The sequence below is a fragment of the Mastacembelus armatus genome, chromosome 7 (genome assembly GCF_900324485.2).
Source record: "Mastacembelus armatus chromosome 7, fMasArm1.2, whole genome shotgun sequence".
NCBI lineage: Eukaryota > Metazoa > Chordata > Actinopteri > Synbranchiformes > Mastacembelidae > Mastacembelus > Mastacembelus armatus.
Window position 1 is genome coordinate 16,432,121 of NC_046639.1, and position 25,975 is coordinate 16,458,095.

Consider the following 25,975-nt stretch of genomic DNA (forward strand, 5'->3'; position numbering starts at 1 on the left):
TTCATGAGTGCTAACATTTCAACATAGCTCCCTGAATGAGCCTTCCTGCTACAGTTCTCCACATTGTGTTACATCACAGTCAGCCCGGCTGACTGAGCGTCAAACTACTGTCCCACTCTGGAATATTCACCAGCTCTCACGCACCAGGCCAGCTGCATTAGTTGCTATTATTAACAGTGGAGTCACTGAGCCAGAGGGAGGGGCTGTGGACTAGGAGCATTCTGGAACCTTGGTTATAACTATTTAAGCAAAGGGCTTGAGTCAGTCCAGCCATGAATTTCAGAAGACACAGAGGCAAAGGCGGACACAAACGATTCTACCCACAGAGACTCTGCTGAGATCCTTCATCATCTTTGCGCAACAGCGAACTTATCACTGAAAGTAAGTAGAATCTGATTATCTGATTTTAAAGGTTTGTGGCTGACAGGTTTAAATGGAAACATAGTGTAGATAGTTATGATGTATCTGGGACGGTACTACACATAACAGGCATTATTTTAACCTACTTGTTCCCATAAAAGGTGACACTGAAACTTACACTGCACTACTAATGCATCAATTCTGTTTTATATTATGTCTCAGTTTATGGGGGCATGAAGTTCTAGAAAGTCAAATATGAGTATGTGACAAAAGAAAGATGTGTAGTTCATTAGAGCTTAAGTGAGGAATTACATTTAAACAAACATAATTAGTATAGTAACTACTAGAACACTACCATAATATGCACTGCATTATAAAACCACTACCGACTACAACATCATGAATAAAGTAGAAATATTATTTGGCATTTTTATGGTGTAAAAATGGTGTCAGAAAGAAATGGTCAAAAAATGTAAAACACTGGCTTTGTTAATATTACACCTATTTAGTCATTTTGAATTATTCTAGTGGAACATGAAAAATTTATGTGTTCTCTTCCTCCTCTTTTTAGGAACAAGCAAGATGTCCTCAGCTAAAGGAATATCTATTGGCATTGATTTGGGCACCACCTATTCTTGTGTTGGGGTTTTCCAGCATGGCAAAGTAGAAATCATCGCTAATGACCAGGGCAACAGGACCACTCCTAGCTATGTGGCCTTTACTGACACCGAGAGGCTCATAGGAGATGCTGCCAAGAACCAGGTTGCCATGAACCCCAGTAACACAATCTTTGATGCCAAACGACTCATTGGTAGAAAATTTAATGATCCTGTGGTCCAGTCCGATATAAAACTCTGGCCTTTCACGGTGATCAACGATAACGGAAAGCCCAAAATCCAGGTGGAGTACAAAGGTGAGACCAAGGCCTTCTACCCAGAGGAAATCTCTTCCATGGTTCTTGTAAAAATGAAGGAGGTAGCTGAGGCCTACTTGGGGCAGAGGGTGTCAAATGCAGTTATCACAGTGCCAGCTTATTTCAACGACTCCCAGAGGCAAGCCACCAAGGACGCAGGTGTGATCTCAGGTCTGAATATTCTAAGGATAATCAACGAGCCCACAGCAGCAGCCATTGCCTATGGTTTAGATAAAGGTAAAAGAGGGGAGCGCAATGTGCTCATCTTTGATCTCGGTGGAGGCACCTTTGATGTGTCCATCCTAACAATTGAGGATGGTATCTTTGAAGTGAAAGCCACTGCAGGAGACACACACCTTGGCGGGGAGGACTTTGACAATCGAATGGTCAGCCACTTTGTAGAAGAATTTAAAAGAAAGCACAAGAAGGACATTAGCCAGAATAAGAGGGCAGTGAGGAGACTCCGTACAGCTTGTGAGAGAGCAAAGAGGACCCTGTCGTCCAGCACCCAGGCTACCCTTGAGATAGACTCGCTGTTTGAAGGCATCGACTTCTACACTTCCATCACAAGGGCCCGTTTTGAGGAGCTAAACTCAGAGCTCTTCAGGGGAACACTGGAGCCAGTTGAGAAGGCCCTACAAGATGCCAAGCTGGATAAGTCCAAGATCCATGAAGTCGTCCTGGTTGGTGGATCCACAAGAATTCCTAAAATCCAGAAGCTTTTGCAAGATTTCTTTAATGGCAGAGAACTGAATAAAAGTATCAACCCAGATGAAGCTGTGGCCTATGGCGCAGCAGTCCAGGCTGCTATCCTCATGGGTGACACATCCAAGAATGTCCAAGATCTGCTGCTGCTCGACGTGGCTCCCTTGTCTCTGGGCATTGAGACTGCTGGTGGAGTAATGACATCACTAATCAAACGCAACACCACCATACCCACCAAGCAGACCCAGATCTTCTCCACATATTCAGATAATCAGCCAGGTGTGCTGATTCAGGTGTTTGAGGGCGAGAGAGCCATGACCAAGGACAACAACCTGCTTGGCAAGTTTGAGCTCACGGGTATCCCTCCTGCGCCCCGAGGTGTACCACAGGTGGAGGTAACTTTTGACATCGACGCCAACGGCATTCTGAATGTATCCGCCTTAGAGAAAAGCACCGGCAAAGAAAACAAGATCACCATCACCAATGACAAGGGCCGCCTCAGCAAAGACGAGATCGAGCGAATGGTACAGGATGCCGAAAAGTACAAGACTGAGGACGACCTACAGAGGGAGAAGATTGCAGCGAAGAACTCGCTGGAGTCCTACGCCTACCACATGAAGAGCAGTGTCGAGGATGACAATATGAAAGGAAAGATTAGTGAGAGTGACAAAAAAATTGTCATTGACAAGTGCAACCAGACAATCTCCTGGCTGGAGAACAACCAGCTGGCTGAGAAAGATGAATATGAGCATCAGCAGAATGAACTAGAGAAGGTGTGCAAGCCAATTATTACAAAGCTGTACCAGGGAGCAGCACCAGGAGGCTGTGGCACCCATGCAGGAGGCAGCTCTCAGGGTCCCACTATTGAGGAGGTGGACTAAAGCCATCAAGGACATTTTGTTTACAGAAATATTTTGGCCATGTCTCTGTTGTTTAGTGCCACAAATGCTATCGTCTGTTTTTTTTTTCTTGATTTATCATAATAAAAACACAATTTTTAAAGATGTTTTTTTTTTCTTGTAATGAATGATGTTCAATTTACAGATACTTTTAAGAAGTGACAAATGTTCAGTGTTTCTTTTTAATGTTACTTTCAGTGCATCTCATTTGCATCACAGAAAACATGTTTATAAAGACAGATACTATCTTTTCCCACACCTTAATTGTCTCCTTTCCGTCATTGTTAATTGGCACCTGATTTTGATTTAATTTTAGATTTTGCATATTATAATAAATTACAGTGGCACACTTTCTCATTCAATTGTGTGTCCAACATTTTGACTGGTAGTGTATGTATAAAGGGTTTAGTTAAAAATCTGTCATTTTATTATTTGAGTTTTTGTCTAGTTTTCTTTAATGATGTTTTTTCCTAATTTTTAATATATAACCACATTAAGGCTACAACTGTCTTTATCTTTGTTGTGTGCAATTACCATGGTTACAGCAGCAATCCAGAGATTCATTCGCATTTTGATTAAAATCTTGTCAATGGTGTTTAGTGGGAGAAGCTACATGGTTGGATGGCACTAATACAGGTGTAGTTCTCCAGTGCACATCTAGTGGAAGAGGATTTAAGGCCCCTTAACCCGTTAATTCATATAGTCATACAGCTGACTGATCGATAATAATCATAGATCATTCACAGCATGTTATTAATATCTACTTTTTTTTATTTAATTCAACTTATGCCTCACTTTATGTTATCTTAAATTTAACACATTCGTAACATTAACATACTGTATTGTGAGGTAAAGTCTTGCTTAGGAAATGTTTCTCCCTGGGGAATGAGAAAACTTTGAGAAAATTGTCAGGAGTTAGAAACAGATGGTAAGCTACAGACGGGAAAGATATGATCACAGCATGTTGTGACAGCAAAATCGGACATCATGGATTAGTAGGAACTGATTCAAAGGCATGACTGTTGGGGTTAAAGCAGATGGACAACTTTCTAAGAACTGGACTCTCCAAACTGGGTCTTGTAGGCAGATGGTGACTCCAGAAGATGGCAGCAATGCAACACACTGGATTACAGCTGGCAATAAACTCAACAGGCTAGAGGAAGAAGAAGATTCACACACCAATGATCAGCGAGTTACAGTCATAAAAGTAAGACTTTTTCTAATTTTTCTTTCTGATTCTTTCTTTTCTTGTTTGAAGAATGTATGTATTAGTTTTGAAAATAAAAACACAATTGGGAAACTCAAGGGGAAAGCCAGGTACATATTTAATGATGTGTGAAAAAAAATCTAATCTGTGGCAAGATGCCCCAGGTGGTTAGGGAGAGCGATGCACCCAGTGTCACATTCCTTTTTCTGATGCAATTTGATTAGTGAATATGTGAATATATGCCTCTTTAAAGGCTGTGGGGCTGTATCTTGTGGGGACTCTATAAGAAATATCTGGGCAGACAGTGATGAACTGATTGGCACTGAGTGAAAATGACTCAGCTGTGTAGCTGAAACACTGCTGCACGCCCCCGACAGGGGAGTCTAAAGATGTTGGTTTTTGCTGGATGTATCTTGATTTCTTTAGACTCTGAATTTGGGCTTTGGTTACGTGTCCCCCTCCCCTGTCTGTAAAATCTTTCCTCTTTTGGTAGAATGTGTTGTTTCTTTTTTGTTTGTTTTTTTAACCACTTTTGCATTTTAAGTGAAGCATAATAACATTTCCCACCACTCAAGGGGTCTAAGTCAAGACTCACTTAAACATGTTGCTCACTGACACATCCACTAGGTGGCAGTATCAGCTACATGAGTTTTCTAAACACGTTACAGGGACCCCAGCTACCTGTTGGACCAGACTTTATAGTTGCTTCATAACAACAACAATAATCTTTAGTTAGTTCTGCAAATGACAATAAAGTAGCTTCTTTTAGTTGACATATGTAAACCACTGCTGATGTTAAGTAGTGAAATTGTCTAATTTAAGAGGTTAGTCTAGGTCCCTGTTTTTGCATTCCTGCAATGAAACTATCAAATTATTATGAAATATCTCATGTTTTCACAGTCACTGGGTTTCTTGCAAACCCTCTACTAAGATTTCTGCATTTTTTATTTCAAACTGTTGTTTTTTCCCCCCCCTATATTAGCTTTTGTTTCATAATGCTGTTTTCCCAATGCCTTTTTTATTGTCATATTTCAGCAGAATGACCCTGTCAATCAAGGCCAGGAGGGCCGATCGGGCACCGTGTCCATGTTGAATCTGCCCAGGAGCAGCTGTCTCCGATCTCGTCCATTCGCCTCTTGATAATTCCCGCAGAAGGACTCTTTGAAGGACTTTGACGCTTTCGGACATAAACCCCCGAGATCCAGCTCATGTCTTTGCTGTGTCACCCCGTACTGATGGGGGGTGGCGTAGGGCAAGGTCTTGGGTAAGTTGGCTTTGTTTCTGTAGACAGCACTTGGGTGACAACGCTGAATATCCAGCAGCCAATCGCATAACCGGTCCCGCCCACCTGGCCTTGATCGACAGACACAACAAGTGCAACATCTGGAGGCAATAATGATTTAAGTGGCATGTTGCAACCTTTTTGCACGACAACCAAACCCTGCGTCTGTTCACCTGTGCGCTCCTGCTGCACCACACTGAGTTTTTTTAACAGGTGGTTTTTATTCAGCGTCTCACTTTGCAGCTGTCTGGACCATTTTTATAATTTTATTTTTGGGGGGGGGGGGGGATTAATGAGCCACACGGACGCACTTTGCAATAATTGTGTGATTTGTGGTTTATAGCGGGGAGAGGCGAACGGCTTCTAAATGATCAGCTCGGTGTGTGTTTCGTCTTACCGAGGGCGCAAGTCGGGCAACAAACCTCCGTCCAAATCATGTCTGAAGGAGGACATGGCCAGAGGGGAAGACTCGCACAAAATTATCATCAACGTGGGCGGCACGCGACATGAAACCTACAGGAGCACGCTCCGGACCCTGCCGGGGACCCGCCTGGCATGGCTGGTGGACTCCGACGCACAGGTCAGTTCCGACTCAGACGCTGCGAGTACCACCGAGTTCTTCTTCGACAGACACCCGGGCATCTTCGCCTACGTGCTTAACTACTACCGGACCGGCAAGCTGCACTGCCCGGCCGACGTGTGCGGGCCGCTCTTCGAGGAGGAGCTGGTATTCTGGGGGATAGACGAGACCGACGTGGAGCCGTGCTGCTGGATGACCTACCGGCAGCACCGGGACGCAGAAGAGGCCCTAGAGGTATTTGAACCCCCGGAACCGGAGGACACCGACGACGACAGAGACGTGTCGAGGCGGTTCGGCATCGAGGACTGTCCCGGTAGGTCGAGGGGCTGCTGCGAAGTTTGGCAGCCGAAGATCTGGGCCCTGTTTGATGACCCGTACTCGTCCAAAGCGGCCAGGGTAAGTTCACAACTGATCGGTTTATAATGGCCACATGTCTGAGCGAGTAAATACAAACCCTGGAAGTGATGCTGAACTTATAAAAAGGCTCAAATGTTGTCCTTATCAACAGGTGTCCCCATGAGACTCAGCCAATCAGGCTGCAGCAGCTACAGGCGCATCACACTGCCTTGTTTGTTGTCCCTCACCTCAGCTATAAGCCTTTATATTTCCCCTTTTCCACACGTTTTCAGTATTTGCCCCTTTCCACAACTCTTTTTTTTTTTCTTTATTTAGCTTGTATCCAATCTAATCTGAACAGTGAAGGGCTCACTTACATATCTATTCACTTTATTTCAACATAAAACAGAAAAGGACAATCGATTATTAAATAACAGCAATAACCTGGAGTATAGTGAAGGGTGGATTGTGGTTTAGTTTGCACTGGCCTTACATTGTGCTGCTTTTTTTGGTTTCATTGATCAGAAAATAGGAACTCAGTATGATCCTGTGACTGTAGAAAACCTATTTCAGTCAGTGTTGTGAGTAATTTCATCTTTTAATGCATTTTCCATCAATATCTGAACTTAACACTGACTTCTACATGACATCTTGGAGTTTTTTAAAAAAGAAAATCTTTGTAAGATGATAGGGTTTTGTTTTCTTACCACATGCTTTCACTGTGTTTCTAAGAGCAGGCATAGAGTAACCAAAGATTGAAGCACAATGATGATCCTCAACTTTATAACATCATTGAAAAAGGAAAATCTTACAAATCTTTGCCCATCACACATATTCTTGATCATTTAATTTAAGTGATTTACATTTTAAAACCAGATAGTTGGTGTTTTTCTGTTTGCAAATGCAAATTGGAGTCAATAAAAACTGAGGTGGAAAGAGTGATGAAATAATGGGAACTGAAAGAATTATGCTGTCACATTAATATGTGTTAGGACATCTTTTTTTTTTTTTATGATATTGATATTTAAGCACACATAACCTGTGTTGCTAAAATATTTGGACACTGTTTTATCCTGGCACTGTCTCTGTGCATTAAGTAAGGTCCATACAGAAATGGCTTCCCACTGACTGACTGGCCTGCACAGAGCTTCAGCTTCCAAAACATTTAACACCTATGGGATGGGGTGTAAGGGACACAGCCAGATAGGCTGAATTGCCAAACAGAAACTGTCTCGACTGTCTCAATAAAGCTCTTGTGGCTGAATGGGAGCAAATCCCTGTAGCAGCCAGGCTCCAATATATTGTGAAAATCCTTCACAAGAGGCTGGAGGATGTTATAGCAGCATGTTGGTGTCTGTAGTTTTAGAACGAGATGTTCTGCATGTATTGACATGGTACCTTTAACTGGACTTGTGCATTAGAAGTAAAACAACATAAATACCTACAGAGAGTTATTATACCATCCATCCATCAATTATCTATACCCGCTTATTCCTAACCAGGGTCATGGGGATCTGCTGGAGCCTATCCCAGTTCTCTTTGGGTGAAAGGCAGGGGTACACCCTGGACAGGTCACCACAGCTGTTATTATACCAAATAAGTAAATTACATATGGCCTATCCATGAACAAATAGACTTAGCATTTATTTGATTACTGTTTTACTTTAGCAGACTTCTAAATCATCTTATGTGTGGAAAAATTAAGTGTATACAGTTCTCACCAAATCAGAAAAAAATCATAATATATAGTGTTGATCAAACTAAATAACTGTATTCTTTCTTTTTCTTTTTTTTTTAAATCTCTGCACATTCCATTGTGGCACTGCACATAAAAATGATAAAGTGTGACTCGTTTATTTGTTTAGTGCCACAGGTAAAACAGACAGCTACTTTTTTTTTTTTTTTTCTTAAAATAAATGTAAGACCTGCAGCCTCCCCAGACAACTGTTCAATCATGTGCATAGCAGTTATTTTTCACTTATATGTTATGAAATTGCAGCAAAATGATGAAAAGAGAGAAAATGCCGTTTCATGACAAAAATACACGGTGGCTGCTAAAGTGTTCCCACACATCCTTTTCAAGGTTTGCAATAGAAGGTCCTCAAAACATGAGTGCTGGAAAGGTTGCATGAGTGCATCTCCATGTATAGTAAATCAGTCTATTAAACGGAAAATAGGGTTTTAAATACACATATGGTCAAGAAAAAACATAATCACACATTTAGAAACAGATTTGTATATCAATTGCTTCTCATTTGTGAATAATGTTTTCAAGCGTTTCATTTTTTTTAAAGGTATTATACTGTATACAAACCTCATCCAAAGTCTCTTATTTTACCACTTTGAACAACATACACCTCTGTTTGGATTATCAATAAAGTAAATGTAACAGTGTAGTACAATGAAATCAGTTTGCTCTCATTTTTCGACAGGGGATATCAAGCAGCTGTAATCATTTGAAAGTATGCCATGCCTAATGGGCTCAGCAAAAAAGGCAGCAGAGTGCCTGTTGAAGTAAATGTGAAAGCAAGTATCAAGTGTCACTACAGCAGAGTGTCAGGGCGACCAGGAGCTTCCATCGCATCGCGCACAAGAAAAATACATTAGTTTACACAAAAAAGGGAACTTGCTCCAGCAGTTCTAAGAACTATGAAAAGGTTCCTCCCGTCTGAAATCACCTTAGAAGGATCAACATCTGTCACTGTGTTTTTGCTGCCTTAAGAGGACCCACACTGTGCCTAATCACATCTGTCTCTCACCTTTGAACATTTGTTAAATAATCGGTTAGGATTTGTAAAGTTCTTGAAAAAACAGCAGCGCAGACATGAATGTGTGATAAGGACGAGTGAGGGCTGAGCCGTATTGATCAAGGCATAATGATCTTTCCCAGTTTCCACTGCAGCCAAGTCATGCACACATGTTCGCTCTGTGTACATGCTGAAAGGATGCAGAGTGCTTTTTGAGGGACTCACGTTACCTTTATGGCCTTTTTATTTCGAAGAGCTTCTGAGCTCATCTCATGTAATGTGATTCTTGAAAGCTGGAGGGAAGTTAATATGTCTGTCATTTCAGACACATGCTCTTCAGAATCAGCCAAGACTGGAAATGCAGCTCTGTGAAAGTCCACACAAGAGGATCGTGTACAGCTGTGTAACAGCGCTAACATATAGTGCAGTGAGAACCGTAATGGTTTGTACTCCACCACGCTGGATTTGGAATGAGACTGTGTGGGTGCTGACTTGTTTACATCCACATCACATTAACACTCAATGTAGCTTTCTTTAGCAATCCTTGAAGTGTGGCTCTATGGACACATTGCTGCACACTTTCATTAGGACTGAAATACTGTGTCTGAACAAAATTTCCAACTTGGTACATCTCCAATTTGGAAATTTAGAACAGAAATCCAAAGCCCTCCTTAGGATCATTAATGCGAACTTTGGTGTGCTCTTTATTGTTTTTTTGTTTTTTTTTGTCCCACACTTTTTTTTAAAATTATGAAATACCTGTAAAATTAATGGCATTTCAATCATCCTCATAAGTACTTTGTGTTTAGTGGGAAATATTAACATGCTGACACTCTAAAGTAAGATGAAGAACATGGTAAAGATTTACTGGCTAAGCATAAACAGTTAGTCAATATAGGCAGGTAAACGTGATGATGCTAGCGTTATCTTAAAGCCCTGCATTATTAAGTCATCATAAGTAATGTTTGTCTCTAAATCCATTTATGATTCACATGATGCTTGACTGTCTGGGGATGCTCTCTCATGTTGATGTGGCAAATCTGCACTGCAGCCATCATTTCTTTGGTGCTTTAAGACTTTCTGTTAGTCTCATCTTCATAAGGTGAACCAAACGATTAGCTGGACTAGGATCAGATGACTGACTTGACCAGCCATAAATATCCCCATTAGGCTGTGAAAACTTCATGGCTACACTGTAAAAGAAAAAAAAAAAAAAAAAAATCTGTAAAAAAACGGCAAATGACTGGCAGCTACGGCTGCCAAACAAAAACCTTAAAATTAAAGTAGAATATCCTAATTCAAATAATGTGCAAAAACAATAAATTTACAGAAATTTGCAGTGAAGGTTTTGCAGGAAAACAAGTTATTTTACAGTTTTATCCCTTATTATTATCATTAAACACCTTCAATATAGTGACAATGTCAAAATTTCTGCAGTAAAATACTATTTTAAAGATTTTTGCTAAATTTTTAGGGTTCCACAGTTTCGATAAAGTGGCAATGCCCAAGATTGTGCTGAAAAATATTGTTTTACAATTTTTTCCTTTATTATTAATATATTAATTATGTTTACGTCAAATAAGTGAAAATGCTCCAAGTACTGCTGAAAAATATTGCAATTTTACAGATTTTTCTTAAATTAACACAAACACCTAAAATAAGTGACAATGCTAAAGGTTCTTCAGGAAAATGCTGTTATTTTAGTAATTTTTTCTAAAGTATTACTTCAATTATTATTGAAGTATTCAAGACCTTCAATAAAGTGACACTGCCAAGAGGTCCACAGGAAAACACCACCAGACTTTGTTTCAAAATTATTATAATAAAACACCTTCAATAAACCTTAAAAACCACTTAAGTTATTTCAAATTTTCATGAAATATAACCTAACCAAGATTACTGTGAAATATCCTCAACTAACTTAAAAACACAAAATAGATGACTGCTTCAATTAAAGTGGAGTGTAAAACTTGATACTCACAAATTACACACCACTACTGATTCTAAAATCCTTTAATTTAATGTATTCAGATGCAACAAATGTACTGTTGTATTGTGTGTGCTGTTCTTTTCCATTTCAGTTTTACACTGTAAATACTGAATTCTTCTATCCTCTGGGGGCTCTGTACACTCCAGTTTCAATATTTGTGGACATGCATTACAGTTGTAATTGAGAATTGAACCCATACAGTGAATTCTTGAGTAAAATTAAAACCTATCAAAAAAGTTCAATCAGTATCTACCAGAGGTGATGGTGCAACATAGCAGATAAAGAGGAATCCTCCTCCAAATTGCCTGTAATCAGCCAAATCTTTGGTGTATCTAGAGAAATATATACATACACAGAATTTGTGAAAAATCCTTAAAATGCAGCATTTCATTTTTCACCATTAAATTAAACAACCTCAAAAAAATAATTCACTTTAAAAGAAAATCATGTCATTATCCTCCTTCATGCCAATGAAAGATCCGGTGAAGGTTTTAGTCCTCCTGCAGTTTACAGTTGAGGTAATTGGTGTTGCAAGATTTTCCCAAACAACTGCAGTGATAACAAAAAAATGCTGTAACACACACTCACACACCTGTTGCTTTATTAAAAGTTTATGTTCTTCTGCACAGGTGACATCTATTGAATGTCTGTTCATGATACCAGACATGATTACAACTTCAAGTCAATAAACAATAACAACACAATTTAAAGCTGTGCTCTACAGTTTGGAACAAAGCCACTTGGCTTCAGTTGTTTGGGAGGAGCTTGCATGTCATTTTCAAGTAAAATTCCAGGAATGTGTGTGAATTTAAATAAAATCACAGATCTTACAGCAAAGATTAGATGACTGGATTATCATTTACAGTGAACTATATTCAATAGAAAGTTCATTTAAATTTCTTGCATAAGACATTCTGCTGGGAAGGCAAAAAAGGAAGGCATATATTCACAACATGTTTCACCAATGTATCGTAGCAAAGTAGTCAAAGTTACCTGTAGATTATCTTCTGCAGGGTGAGCACACAGCTGGGGCTTGGAGGGGAGTTTGTATTTTCTCTGTGTTCACATGGGTCGGCTCCCACCAAAGGGTAATTGTAAGTTCTTGGGAATACAAATAAATAACAATTAAACATGTTGACAAACTGGCAGAATTATGGACAACACTGTGTATATTATCCATTAATTGTATTTATATCAGGATAATATTAATACTCAGGCTCTGAAGACTTTCATTCCCAATCCAAAAATGTATGGATCATAAAGGGGAAAATGCACAATATACACACACAATATTAAACAGTGGCTTAATTCTAGTGACATAGGCATCTCTGACTGTTTGCTTACTTGTGCCTGGGTACAATTCTGCACCCCACCAAGCAGTGATATCTTGCCAGCCCATATTACTCAGCCTTCTCATGATCCCACATGATGTTGATGAACAGCTGCAGGTCCTTTGTTGTGTGAAGTACAGATGGGCACAAAGTGACGACTATTATATATAATGTAAAACTTTACATTCAGTTTATTGAGGTAGTGACTGTCTACTTAGCATAACAATCACTGAACATGGTAGCACTGGTTACCAAGTATGTGAATTTAATTTATTAAGATGGTTTATGTAATCTTCCATCTACCCTACACACACCAATGCCTACATTAACTTAAGATCAAGCTGAAAATATTTCATACCTTTGATTAAATTAATCAATTTATGCGTCAATATGTGTTTGGGTGTTGTAAAAAGAGGAAACACGTGCTACCTGCAGGCGAAATGAAGGTCTGAAGTGAAGTTGTTCAACAAAACATAACTCCAAAGTTCTGCACCTCAGCAGAACTTCCTTTTGGAAGGCTGAGAGACAAACATACATTGGGTCAAGTTTATGAAATGGTCTTTGGTCTACTAACTTCACAAATAGCTAGAAAGCATTTACAACTTTTGTTTCTCAGAATGACTTGGGCTGTATGGGCTATATATATTTTTTTAATTACTTCCTCTGCCATTGTCATCACCTTGCTTTGATAAGCAAGTGTTATTAAGTGTTCACGTTTACATGACCTCTCAAATTTGTTGGCCTCCATGCATACTGAACTTTATTGTAACGTTAACTAACGTTACGTTACAATGACATTAAGTTGACAACAACCAAAGCAACGCAAATAGCATAAAAGCTTTGCTGCTAGCCGTTTACAACCCACAGCTCAAAAAGTAAGTTGGCAAGCAAATATAAAATCATATAGGTATTAATCCACGTAATCCATTAGTGACGTCCAGCTAGACACCCATTCAATCACACTGGTTGAGACGTGGCGCCACCAGCCTCTCACAGGAGATGCACAAACTGGCGTATTTTCAGTATTGGCCAATTTTCTGACTGACAGGCTCATTAACCAATCATGATCAAAGGATTACGGTGAGGGGGCCAATAGCAATTCTTTCTGCCCACTTTTTAACTTTCTCATGCTTGAGTGTGAATATTGAAATGTAATGAGTTTTATTAATATACATAGTTTCCTTTCTCTGTGGCTTCAATTTCAAATCAACATGCTTTCATGCATGAACTAGAACTTAATAGGACATATATAGCACACAAAACAAACACATATCTATAATATTTATGTTTAATTTTTGTGCAAGACCATGTCCTACTACAATTGTATTTGGTACAGTGTAGTATGCTGCTATATTTATGCTATAAATATAGTCTATATGCTTGGGTGGGTGGGTGCCATGAACGCTGTTTGGCTTTATGGCATTATCATTCATTTCAACACTGTAGTAACATGGTACTTGAATATCATATGTATTAGTGCTTAAAGCAGCATGATGTCTCGATGAGCGATGTCAGCTCAGACCAAATTTTATCAAAGTGATTCAATGTATCCATAGTTTTTCCAAGTCTGTGGTGTGTTAGCTCTGTGATGGACTAACTCTGCTTTTCCACAGTACATGTTGGGATATTTGCAAGTAATTTTATCTCCATGTGTTGCATTTTTCAGTTGTTTGCAGGCCCAGAGCTGTCATTAGCTTTTCATTAATACACACCTGTTGGGGTGTTAAAGCTAAAATGGTACAATAACAATAACTGATAATAGCATTGCATAAAGACCCAACATTCAACCAACAATTAGAAACAGCACTAAGCACACTGAATTGCACAAAATATTCTGATTTATGAAAAAATATATATTAATTGTGTTTTAATGGTAAAAATGATATGATAAAGTGTATGATTTGGTGAACAGTAATCAAATGAATCTGAATTCACTTTTCTGTTCTTTTCCCTAAAATAAAAAACATAAATGGATATGGCATGGATATGTTGTGTCCATGTTTGTATGTAGAAGAAATTCTCTAGGAGTCCAGTATAGCAGTCCAGCTAAGTACTCAAATTAAAGTGGTAAAAGTCTCCCCCTTTTCCTTCACACTAATACCTTTACTGGCCTGTCCTCAAGATACCAGCAAGAACACTTGTTAACAACAGCTGCCTTCTGTCTAACAGATGTTATGGATGCTGGAAATGATTAGGTCCATAGTCCGAGAGCCTTGAACTATGGGGGACCTGGGCACTGAGGAGAGGCTAAAACCACTTTAAGGAAAAACATCGGTTTATAATAACAGCAAGGAAACTTTTACTATAACTATACTTAATGTAATTTATTTAGCAGATGCACAAGCGAACAGCAAATACAGTAAATCGATTAAATGTTAAAAATCAGCAATACATTAAGAATTGATCAAAAATGTCTATTCTTGCTCTATTTTTGCTACATTTCTACTCATAACCTTCTTGATTTATGAAAAAGTGCTGGTTGTTGAGGAATATCCAAAATGTGCCCAGTTTGCTCATGACACCTTTGGACTTCAGTCAAGAACCAGTGTTTTTGCTTATTACTGCCAAATTGATATTCTATTTCTTATTACAACACCATCTGCCTGTTGGTCTTTCCTATAATTTTCATCAGTGCTTTCATTTCCCGCAGATGTTCAGACAAAGACTGATCTCACATTATCCATCCATCCATTCTCTATACTGCTATATCCTGGACTTTCCAGGTTTTGTGGAGGGGCTGGAGCCAATCCCAGCTGACATTGGGCGAGAAGCAGGGTACACCCTGGACAGATCACGAGTCTATCATGGTGCAGGCACATAGAGACAGACAAACACTCACGCTTGGAGTCACCAATAACCTAACCCTAAACTGCATGTCTTTGGACTGTGGGAGGAATACCTGGAGAAGACCCACACAGAGACAACATGCAAACTCCACAGAGAAAGGCCCTAGGAACCTTCTTGCTGTCAGAGGACAGTAACCACCATGCTGCCCAGTATATTTATTTAAAATCATCATGATCAATAAAACAATCATTTATGATTTTCTAACATAATTATTTTCCAACATCCATCCATTATCATTATCCTGTTTATTCCTATTTAGGGTCACAGGGATCTGCTGGAGCCAGTCCCAGCTCTAAACCCTGGACAGGTCATATTTCCAACATACTGTGTATTGTCAAAATTTCAACACACTAAAATCACTTCAGTAGTCACACTCATTATAATTGCTTATGATTAACCATGTTTTATGTTGCTTTTTAAATTTTCAACATTAATTTCCTATCCTACCTCCACCTTCTCTTACAGCTGGTCTCATGGTGACCCTCATCACAGTGCTGCATCGTCTGCTTTAGGGGTTTATTTGTGTATTTAGAGACACAAGTGGTGTAATCGATGAACAGCTTTGGCTCTTCTGTTTTAAAGTGGGTCTGCTGCAACTCCATTCTCCTTCCAACACTGTTTTCATTTGGGGCGGTTTTATTGGAGTTTTTACTTTAGGAAGGCTCCTCTCAGATTTCTTCTTATTTTCAAAGCTTTTCCTAGGTTCCCACATGCTTGTCTGTGCCGGGAGCCCAATAAGGCCTTCTGAATTCAACAGTGATGTCCATATTTTAATCTAAAATCAAAAACCTTGACGTGTGTCTTTTTGATTCTTGCCAATTACGAAACATATTCTCACACCTCAGATTTTGCCTCAGTGTGACACCCAGCTGTTAAATAATGAAGAAGTGTTTGGAGCGGAAACTCTTTACTCCCCTCGGCCCGACTTTCAGAGCTCTGACACCTTTCTCTGTTGCCCTCTGAATGGAAGACAGGATTTTATGTTTTTTCACACATCACCAAAGCAGCACAGCCTGGTTAAGGAGACTTTTATAACTCAGTGAAAGAGTGAAGTAATCTGGCGTGATTATGTTGGTTGTTTGTTCAGCTCAGTTCTAAGCCATTTTCAGAAAATAGATTGGCTGTGCTACTGCGAGATTTGCGAATGCATCATAAAGTCTGAAAGGAGTCTAAGCCTTTATTTTTACAGAAAAATAAAAACTCAATACTGAGAAAAATCTTTTTTCTTCCACCAAAGAGTATTGGTGTCTGCTGGTATTTGAGCTGTAACATAAATGACATTGGTCATATGATTTTCCTGTGTTAACAGCACTTTGGAAGTTTAGATGTCTCCATGATAAAATAATGAGAAATAGAAGCACTCAGCTGAAAGAACAGCACTTGAGTGGAAAAGATTGATCAAGCAGATTAAATTTTGTTTTTATCTGCCTCAAACCTTGGCACGGTTGCAGAAAGTGTATTTATATTCAGAGGAAATAGAAAACTAAAAGCATAGTGCTCTTTCAACTTAATACACTTGTACATTTCACATATCTGTCAAATAAGCACAGTCAGTAGTTTTACTAGGCTTTATTGCTGAAGATGAATGCTGGTTTTGAATCCCAGCTCAAAGATCAAGTCTTTTTAGTCTCTCAGACTGGAGGTTACTCAGCTCTAGTGATAAATATATAACTTTGCTCTTGTGGTAACACGTGCTTGGATGTAAGGGGTGATGGTAACTTCTGTCTTTGTTAAAGGATGCTCTGTGCTGTTGTTCTGGCGACCTTCTTGATCTTGCTCTGGCTGTCTGCCCACTCCTGTTCACTGACCTCTGACCTCTTTCCAGTCAGTGCTGTGACAGTTTCGTGACATGTCTGTTTCCAGTGTTCATTTAGTCTCCTCTTGAAGGTTCTTGTTGCTTCCCTGATGGTGTGTGTGATGTCAACCATCCTATCATTAGGCACAGCAGTGTCACGTTGAGCCAGACAGCAGCCCACTCACAACAAGAGCCGCAACCCACATCAGGTTTCTTAACTGAAGTAGCTTACAAACATGAACAGGTCTTGTTCCTTCACCTTTGCATGTTAAAACAAGCCACGCAACAAACATTCACCATCTATCTTGCAGGGAAGATAGCTAATTAGCTGTTCAGCTGAGCACATTAACAGGCATTTAATCACCCTCACAAATGTCATTTGGGTCTGGTTACATTCTGCTTCTAAACGACTGACAACAAGCCGTCTGCCTATTATATGCACCCGCAGCTCAAGTTGTTTTTTTTTTTTTTTTTTTCCAGCTCTTCACTTTTTGTTAATGCTGTGACAGATTAGCTGTTGGATTTGTCAGAGCCCTGTCCTTGCTAGAGTTTACTGATTGGTGATGGAGATTGATTAAAGTACAGGTCAGGTGTTGTGACTCTCAGACATGAAACAGTGTGGCATGAATTCGGAGGAAACGTCTGCCACGGCTGGCTGCACTTTATTCGCTGTGAACTTGCTGGCTGTTCCGAAGGCCCGTTGTTGTGGCTCTGGTGTATAGCGTGTTAGTAACAGTCTGTGACGCTAAACGAATGGAGGTGATGGGACTCCCAGCTGCTGCCCACTGTGCTGCCATTCGAGCATCTTGTCTCGTTCCCTCCCACAATTTTCCCAGCTGGGACCAGGCTGCCATTCCCTCCTCCAGGAACCTCTGCTATGTCTACACACTGACACCTATTGACCTTGACTTGATGTCGGTTTTTTTTTTTTTTTGGCATCAGGGGAATTAAATATCATCAAAGGGCACACTCAATAGCTGTATGTATAATGCTTGGATTCATTATTTTTTTTATTAATTATGGATCACTCTCACTGCCATAACAACATCATTTCCCTCACAGCAAGCAGTTGTTCCAGAATCCCACAATTCACTACCTGTTCAGCACTAAACAGCGCACAGACACTGTTAGCTGATGAACATGGTGGAACATTTAACACTTGGTAAGTGTCAGATATTTCTCTCAAGAGCTGGTAGAGACTGAAACAGGGCTAAGATATGAGTGTTTATGAATACACACACACACACATATGAATATTATAGATAATGTTAGATAATATTTGTATCAGCATTAACTCTCAGCTAGATTGTCAATGCTGCATTTCCATGTTCAGGGTATGAAAAACAAAAACGTCTTTGTTAACATTCATTCGGTTTCATAATGATTCTTCCTTTTTAAAAAAACAGGGGCTCAGGCTCAGCAGACCAACATGGAAACACTCTTTGGTGGCAAAGACACATTACGGCAATCACTCCAGCTCCAGCTGTGCCAGTGTGTAGAGTTTCCACTACTGAGCTGTAAACATGATATTGCGGCCTCCATTAGTGTCAGGACTTAAACAAACCATGCAGACACGTTTAAATATTGCAAGATTTATTGATAAAGACACTCTGAAGTTTCACGCTCAAATAATGAATACACAAACAGCCAGAGTGCACACTTGACTACAAACAGACTAGGGGAAAAAAAAAAAAAAGAAGCTCCTGGGAGGGAAAGTGGCAGCAATGCGGCTATCTGCACACACTTAAACACAGATGTGGGGTCAAGCTGTCGTATGTTATTGTTGGACATTCGGGCTGAGCCTTTTTATGAGCAGAGCAAATTGTCCTCATGTGTTGCGCAACTACCCTCACAGCAGAGACGCTCCAGGCTGCAGATACCCAGCTCTGTTTAGTTCTGGGATAAACCGTTTGGCATTTGAGTAAACTGAACACTGTCAGGACCTGTTGCACCCGTCACAAATACCTGAACAGCCTGCAGGACTCGCAGCTTGTATTTGGTGGCTGCAGGGTCGTTGGTGTGTCAGTACAGGAGCCTTTTTCTGTGGAATGTGTTTTTGTCAAAGTTGATCTTCTTGCAACTGCTTCTTGTTCAGCAGCAGAAGATGTTTATTTATACTCTTCGAAATGAATAACGTCACTTGGAATGAGAACATTATAAATAGGTGCCTGAGACCAATACAGAGATCTGATTTATGGTGAGTCACACATTGAGCAAGTAGCAAGCATTTATATATATGTGTGTGTGTGTGTGTCAAGGAAAATAGAAATAACACACCAGAAATGTCTATTAAAGCTTTTGTGTAACCTTTTTTTGCTTGAAACAGTGTTGAGTGTTAGGTGGTTAAAAAATACTAAGTCTATTGTCCATGACCACCTTATACACATTTTGTTGATCAGTCACGATTTGTAATTCACATGTGAGACAGAGAAACATAGCTGCTATATCATTAATACTGAGTCCTATATAGCAGTAAATCATTTAACATATTCAAAGGTCAACTCCAACTCCTATCTAAGGTTTCCTCCTATGGTCTAAAGACATTGCAGGTTGGGTTTAGGTTAATTGGTGGCTCTAATTTGTCTGTAGTGTTGTCTTACTTCCACCAAAAAGTATTGGTAGAATGTTGGTGAATCCAAATTCCACTAATTACATCCATGTTTCCCTCACCTGCATCTTTTCCTTGCATCTCAGTTCATCTCAATCCTTAATGTGAAGCATCTAATTACAAACTGATTTCCAGTGGAGACCTTGGAGCATTAAAATAGGGGATTTGAGATTCCCACTATGTGTTAGGTCTGTGAAGGAATGGCGATCCGTCCAAGGTGTACCCTACCTCTCACCCAGTGAGATTGGCTCCAGTGCCTGGGAGATAAAAAACAAAGATAGGTAGAACTAAATTAAACGTACTTTTAGTCTGTTTCAATTTTCTTAAATTAGAAAAGTGGTGGTGTGTTTTCATCAAAAGAAGGGATCGCAATAAGTATTGTGCGTGTTCATTCATTGGAAACAGGTGCGTTTCTGTGCTTTTGGTGTTACTGTGACTCAGCCCTGTAGCAAAAAAACTCTCACACTGTACACACTTGGTAATGTTCAGGGAAACTGTGTCCATGTAGCCAGGAGAACTCCAAGCTCCTCCTGGGGCAGGGTTAAGACTTTCCCCTTGTCCTCCAGCTCAATAATCGTCTTCTCAGGGGATCAGAGCTGTGAGCTCCGCAGATCTCTGCTGGGACAAAGCTGAAGAAAGGTTGTCACGGCAGGAGGTTGTGTGTTACCTAGATGCAAAAAAGACATATGAACAAATATGCCTTTTATATACAGTATTTCAGTCTTTGCTGTTTTGAACATAAACTGGAAACGAGTTGTTATTTTTCCAATTCACAAACTCCATAAACTGTCCAGTCCTTATTTATTTAGTTAATTCCACAGTGATTTTGTGCCTCCATTGGACTTTACATACTGTATTTGTTTTTTCTAATGATAGAACCAAACAGTGTAAAGCTGATATGTGAGAGGCCCCCGTTGGGACAAAATGGCTAAGTGCATGTACTGCACTGGTACATATTTATCCAGCTGGAAGATTAGAGCTTTTGAAGAGGTATTACAATTTGTCCAGGCTTTAGTAAACAACAGACAGAGGGAATATGCGTGCACATACAATGATAACACAAACGCAGACAGGCATGTCCATTGTGTTGAATCAAGTGAATGCCATGCCGCCACTTTGTTCAGTTTATGTCCCATGAAATGTAAAAGTGTGTGGATTCATTTGTCATTTTGTTTGAGTTTATATTTTCAAGGCATTGTTTGCATCATGTTATAATGTATATGTATTGTAGGAGGGTACACTGGCCGCAGGAGGGATGCAGCGTAAGTCTTTCACGACTCAGCTCAGCCACTCCTTCGTTTCTCTCCTGAACTACGAATGTTTTCATCTTAATAGATTATAAACACAGCACTTATACAGTAGTCTCATGGATGACTATAATGACTCATTTCAGTGGGGGTGACTTGTTAGCGTCCCCTGCTGTCTGTGACTGGCAGAGCAATGTTAATGGAATCCCATTTACTCTCAGCGTGATTCACTCTCTGTTCAATTGTTTTAAAATTGTTTTTTTTGTGTGTGTGTGTGTGTGTGTGTTGGCTCTCCTTTTTTGATGTAGAAAATATATCTTCAGTCACTAAACTAATCTACTTGGATCATAGAGTAATTGTTTTAGTCAATATATATATATCAAACATATTCTGGTTCCAGATTTTCTAATAAGAGAATTGGATGTTTTTTTTAAACTGAATATGTAGCACATGTACATATACAGGGCACTTTTATATTTTCTGACATTTTACAGACAAAACGCTGAGTTTGACTGACACAGGATTTCTATCTTTGCGTGTTTCTGCATTTGTTTAATATTGGTCAAGTTAATGTGTAATATATTTTCTTTCAAATGAGGCCACCTGCTCCTTAAAATACTGGTTGTTATGTTAATAGATATGCAAGCTCCATTTCTCACCTTTTAAAAGAAGCTTTTCGTTGTGACAGGTTTCACAGAATTTCACAATAATCTATTAAAAAAAAACTTGCATCCTTTCTTTGATGTTGTCAGTTTGTTTCTTATCGTATTTCTTTGTCCCTGAGTTAAATAGTCTCATAATAGGAAGTTCATTATTTTAGTTTTTGCTTGGTGTCAATCACTTGACACTCACTGCTTCTGATACATCCACGCCTTCTTATTAATGACAAAAGAAAAATAAAAGCAAAGACATGTATGATAAACACTATTGATGGTTTTATAATTGTAGGAAGAGATAATATTGATTAATGATAACGAACGTTCTTTTTTTTTTTTTTTCAGGGAGTTGCATTTGCCTCTCTCTTCTTCATCCTGGTGTCCATCACCACCTTCTGCCTGGAGACCCATGACGCTTTCAACGAAATGCGGAACCGGACGGAGCTGGTTTACGAGGGCAATGTCACACGCAAAGTTGAGATTCCAGAGATGGTGACCAAACCGGTCCTCACCTTGGTGGAGGGCATATGTGTGATCTGGTTCACGTTTGAATTCCTAGTGCGCATCATCTGCTGCCCAAACAAGTTGGTCTTCATCAGGAACACGCTCAACATTATTGACTTTGTGGCCATTCTGCCATTCTACCTGGAGATGGGCCTGAGCAGTCTGTCATCCAAAGCTGCCAACAACCTGCTGGGTTTCCTGCGAGTGGTGCGGTTTGTTCGGATTCTTCGGATCTTCAAGCTGACGCGGCATTTTGTTGGCCTGCGTGTTCTGGGCCACACGCTGAAGGCCAGTGTCAATGAATTCCTGCTGCTTATCATCTTCTTGGCACTGGGTGTCCTTATCTTTGCCACTATGATTTACTACGCCGAGCGCATTGGAGCCTCGCCCGATGACCCAACAGGCTTCAACCACACACACTTTAAGAACATCCCCATCAGCTTCTGGTGGGCAGTGGTCACCATGACGACTCTGGGCTATGGAGACATGTACCCACAGACGTGGCTGGGCATGATGGTGGGGGCACTGTGCGCCCTGGCCGGGGTGCTGACAATCGCCATGCCGGTCCCTGTCATCGTCAATAACTTTGGGATGTACTACTCGCTGGCTATGGCCAAACAGAAGCTGCCAAAAAAGAAGAAGAAACACAACCCGAACCCAGACGCTCCGACGGATTCGGCCTCATTTGGAAAGTCGGAAACCAACTCACACAGAGACAGCACGCAGAGCGACACATGTCCGCTGGCTGCTGACGAGAGTGTCAGCAGGAACCGCTCAGGTCAGGCAGCAATGCAGTATTAAAGGGTCAGTTCTCCCAAATTACAAAAAGGCATTTTCTCACTTACATTTTGTGGCATTTAGCCATGCAGAGTTTTGATTTCATTTACTCACTATTTAAGTCTTTTTTTCTGCTGATATGATTGAAAGAAAGAAGGGAAGTGATATATGTGGTGCTCATGTCATTGAAAAATTGCACTGCTTACTGAATTTAAACAATAATTTCTTCTAGAAAGAGTGTCCTAGTTAATCTGAATTAGATTTCACTGGGAACAACCCTCGCTTTAGATATATTCTACTATATAAATTGTCTCTTTTAAACTTTTTATCTGTGTTTTCCATCCAGGGAAATGGGGACACTTTTTTTTTTTTTTAGTACACAGAAAATTCCCATTTACCTCCATTTTATTTTGGTAGAAATATTTGGCACTTAATTCCTCTAGAGGTAAGTGAGAAAATGCATTTTTAAGTTGGGGGAACTTGCCCTTTAACTTGATGTGGTTATTCCATTGGTTTATGAGGGTTTTAATTTAGAAAGGTTATTTTGTTCAACCTGCTCATTTACATTATTCATATGTTAGAACCCATGTTATAAATGTTTGAGTGGCCTTGTACCTAACAGTAACATAAACAGCCACTGTATCTTACAGTGTATACTTCCTGAGGTTTTTCAGATTATGAACAATAACACAACGGGATGAAATGACTTCAGTGACTAACATCTGAGTCAAATTGGATTTCAATGCAGAAAAACATGCAGATTTTATGAAATATCTGCCTTTGCCTGAGCCCTCAGGGAAAGCTCAGTAAAGCTCTGTGTGTTTTTGCCATCCTCTCAGATTCCAAGCAGAACGGGGATGCAAATGTGGCCCTTTCTGAGGAGGAAGGCTACAGCCTGACCCAGCCGTTGTCCCCCAGTGAAAAGTGGTCCCTGCGTTGCACCCGAGGCAGAGACAAGACTAAGAAGGAGGCCACCTGCTTCCTTCTAACCTCTGGAGACCTCAACGTCCATACTGGTAGGTTGCACACGTCAGAGCCATATTGACATTTATGGTTTGTACTTTGCTAAAATATTTTTCTGCAGTGTTTGAGATCCTTATTTACTGTATATCTAGTGGAAGTCTTTTGGTGATTTTTTTTTTTTACAGTACATCATTACAGACACAATCCCAGCATTTGTGTAGAATCTATTGCAACTGAAGAATTAGTCAATAACTCTAAATTTATCATAATCCTTGAAGTTGAAATGCAGCTGCAGTTGGACATCCTGTGCCAAAAACTTAAGAACAACAACAACACCACTTCAGACAAATAAATGTAGTCAGTAATTATTATCAAAAAATTGTATTACTTCAATATGAAATTGTTTCTCACGGCAGCTGGGTCTTACGTCTGAGCTTCCCAATGTACCCCAAAGGCCCTTGTGAAAGAGGCTCTATATTTGTCCTGACATCCTGAGCACGCATCCCACCCAGTCAACTTCCTGCAAACAGCCCGACACAGAAGGTGTTTTCCTGCAAAACTGCACTTCACTGAAATGCATGTTTCTACCAGAGGTCATTAGCACATCACATCATTGTCAGTGAAAAAAAACAACACATAAATGGGCTATTTACTGTAGCTTGGCTCTTAGCAGAATAAATACCCCCCCCCGCCCACCCACTTTTTTTTTTTCAAGCGCATTTAAAGCGAAGTGTGCTTTTGTTTTTCCTGAAAGCCTCGTCAATTGTTGCACGTGTGGAGTGCTGCAGATTGATGTGGGTTAATGGTACATTGTCACATTTGGATAAAAACTAAATCACACAAGCTCCCTTATATCTGTCCGATAAATCCAAAGAATGGGTGTTTGTGGACATGTAGCTATGCTTAGTGGAGGAAGTCACCTGTCAATATAAAATTACAGCCTCAGTCACAGAGCAAAAGACACAGAGAAACACAAACATCCGCAGCCTGCTTTCGTGTTGACTTTTCTAATAATACACTGAATGATGTGGTCAGCTCATGCTGGCTGTCTTCTGATCACCGAGACAAAAAAAAGTGGAAAGCTGAGCAAAACCAGAACACCTCGAAGCTAATCTTTGCAAGAGAGAGGAGGGGTTAATTCAATCTTGAGCTCTGTTTCTGGTGAGTATGGAGATAATGACATCCCAGTCTTATTACAGGGGGATATCACACATACAAAACACATTTGAGTGCACATTACCTGCAAAAAGAGCTGAAGTGAACTTTAACCGTTTCTAACAATGTTGCAAACTCACGTGGCAGAATTATAAAAACAAAAAAACAACAAAAAAAAAAAACCTTGTTTTTGTCTGGCATGCACATGACAGCCTTTCTATTTGTAGCCATTTTAAGTTGATTAGCTGGAGATAAATTATGGCACAGTGGCTCTACTCCTCAGCTGTGCCCATAGGGGACGGTGTGAGGTTAATTCTAGGGTTACTGGATGTAAGGTATGGATAATGTTTCACCATAGCAGCATGGCAGTAAAAGAGGAAGGTCTGAAAAAAACTGGCAGCCTGCTTTTCTTATGATGAGTGCATAATAGCGTGTCCAAGTTCAAGTGCCGCTAAGAGGCAACAAACACGCCGAGAAAAGGTTGCCCAGCACAGATGAGCCTTTAAATTCCTAAGTGGCTCCTGTCAGTGATTGTCAGTAATAGGTTTTCATTAACAACCTGTATGTGGTCAAAGCAAAGTCTTGTGCTGATGTTTGAAGTTCAGAACTGTAGTTTTTGCAGTGCGGTTGAAATTTTAGTTGATTTGTTTATTAGTTGATCAGCAACAATTTTAAGAGCTGCTCATAAAGCATCCACACTTAGTTCTTGATGAATATGTTTGGGTTTGAAATACTAGTCAGAAATCACATTGGACTCTATGAACCAGTGATGAGCGTGGTTTGCCATTTTAAAATTTATAGACAAAATATTAATTGATTAACCAATATAACAATCAGAATATTAATTCAAATGTTAAGGGTCAGGGTTTGTTTAGCAGAGACCTTTCATTACACTCATTCTCATCCGGCTCTATTTTCTAGGTTCTTCACGCTCGTCTGAAGTCACCACGTGTTCATTGTATTTGTCCTTTGTGTTTCCTGACAGAGAACTGTAAGGACATCCTCACCGCCACTGGAAACTACGCTCAGCCGGAGGTCACCACTCTGACCTGATCTTGATTGGCTATGAAAAG

At 40.0% G+C, this 25,975-nt stretch overlaps 2 protein-coding genes across 2 annotated transcripts; both read left to right on the forward strand.

Annotated features, from left to right (window-relative positions):
- Positions 1–253: 253 nt before the first annotated feature.
- Positions 254–3,200, forward strand: hspa1b (heat shock protein family A (Hsp70) member 1B). Its single transcript, XM_026331535.1, has 2 exons — positions 254–381; positions 932–3,200. Exon 2 carries the CDS (start codon positions 943–945, stop codon positions 2,857–2,859), a length of 1,917 nt encoding a protein of 638 aa, XP_026187320.1. The 5' UTR covers positions 254–381; positions 932–942; the 3' UTR covers positions 2,860–3,200.
- Positions 3,201–5,722: 2,522 nt separating this feature from the next.
- On the forward strand, positions 5,723–25,975 carry kcnc4 (potassium voltage-gated channel, Shaw-related subfamily, member 4). Its single transcript, XM_026331537.1, has 4 exons — positions 5,723–6,342; positions 21,849–22,785; positions 23,624–23,800; positions 25,888–25,975. Exons 1-4 carry the CDS (start codon positions 5,734–5,736, stop codon positions 25,953–25,955), a joined length of 1,791 nt encoding a protein of 596 aa, XP_026187322.1. The 5' UTR covers positions 5,723–5,733; the 3' UTR covers positions 25,956–25,975.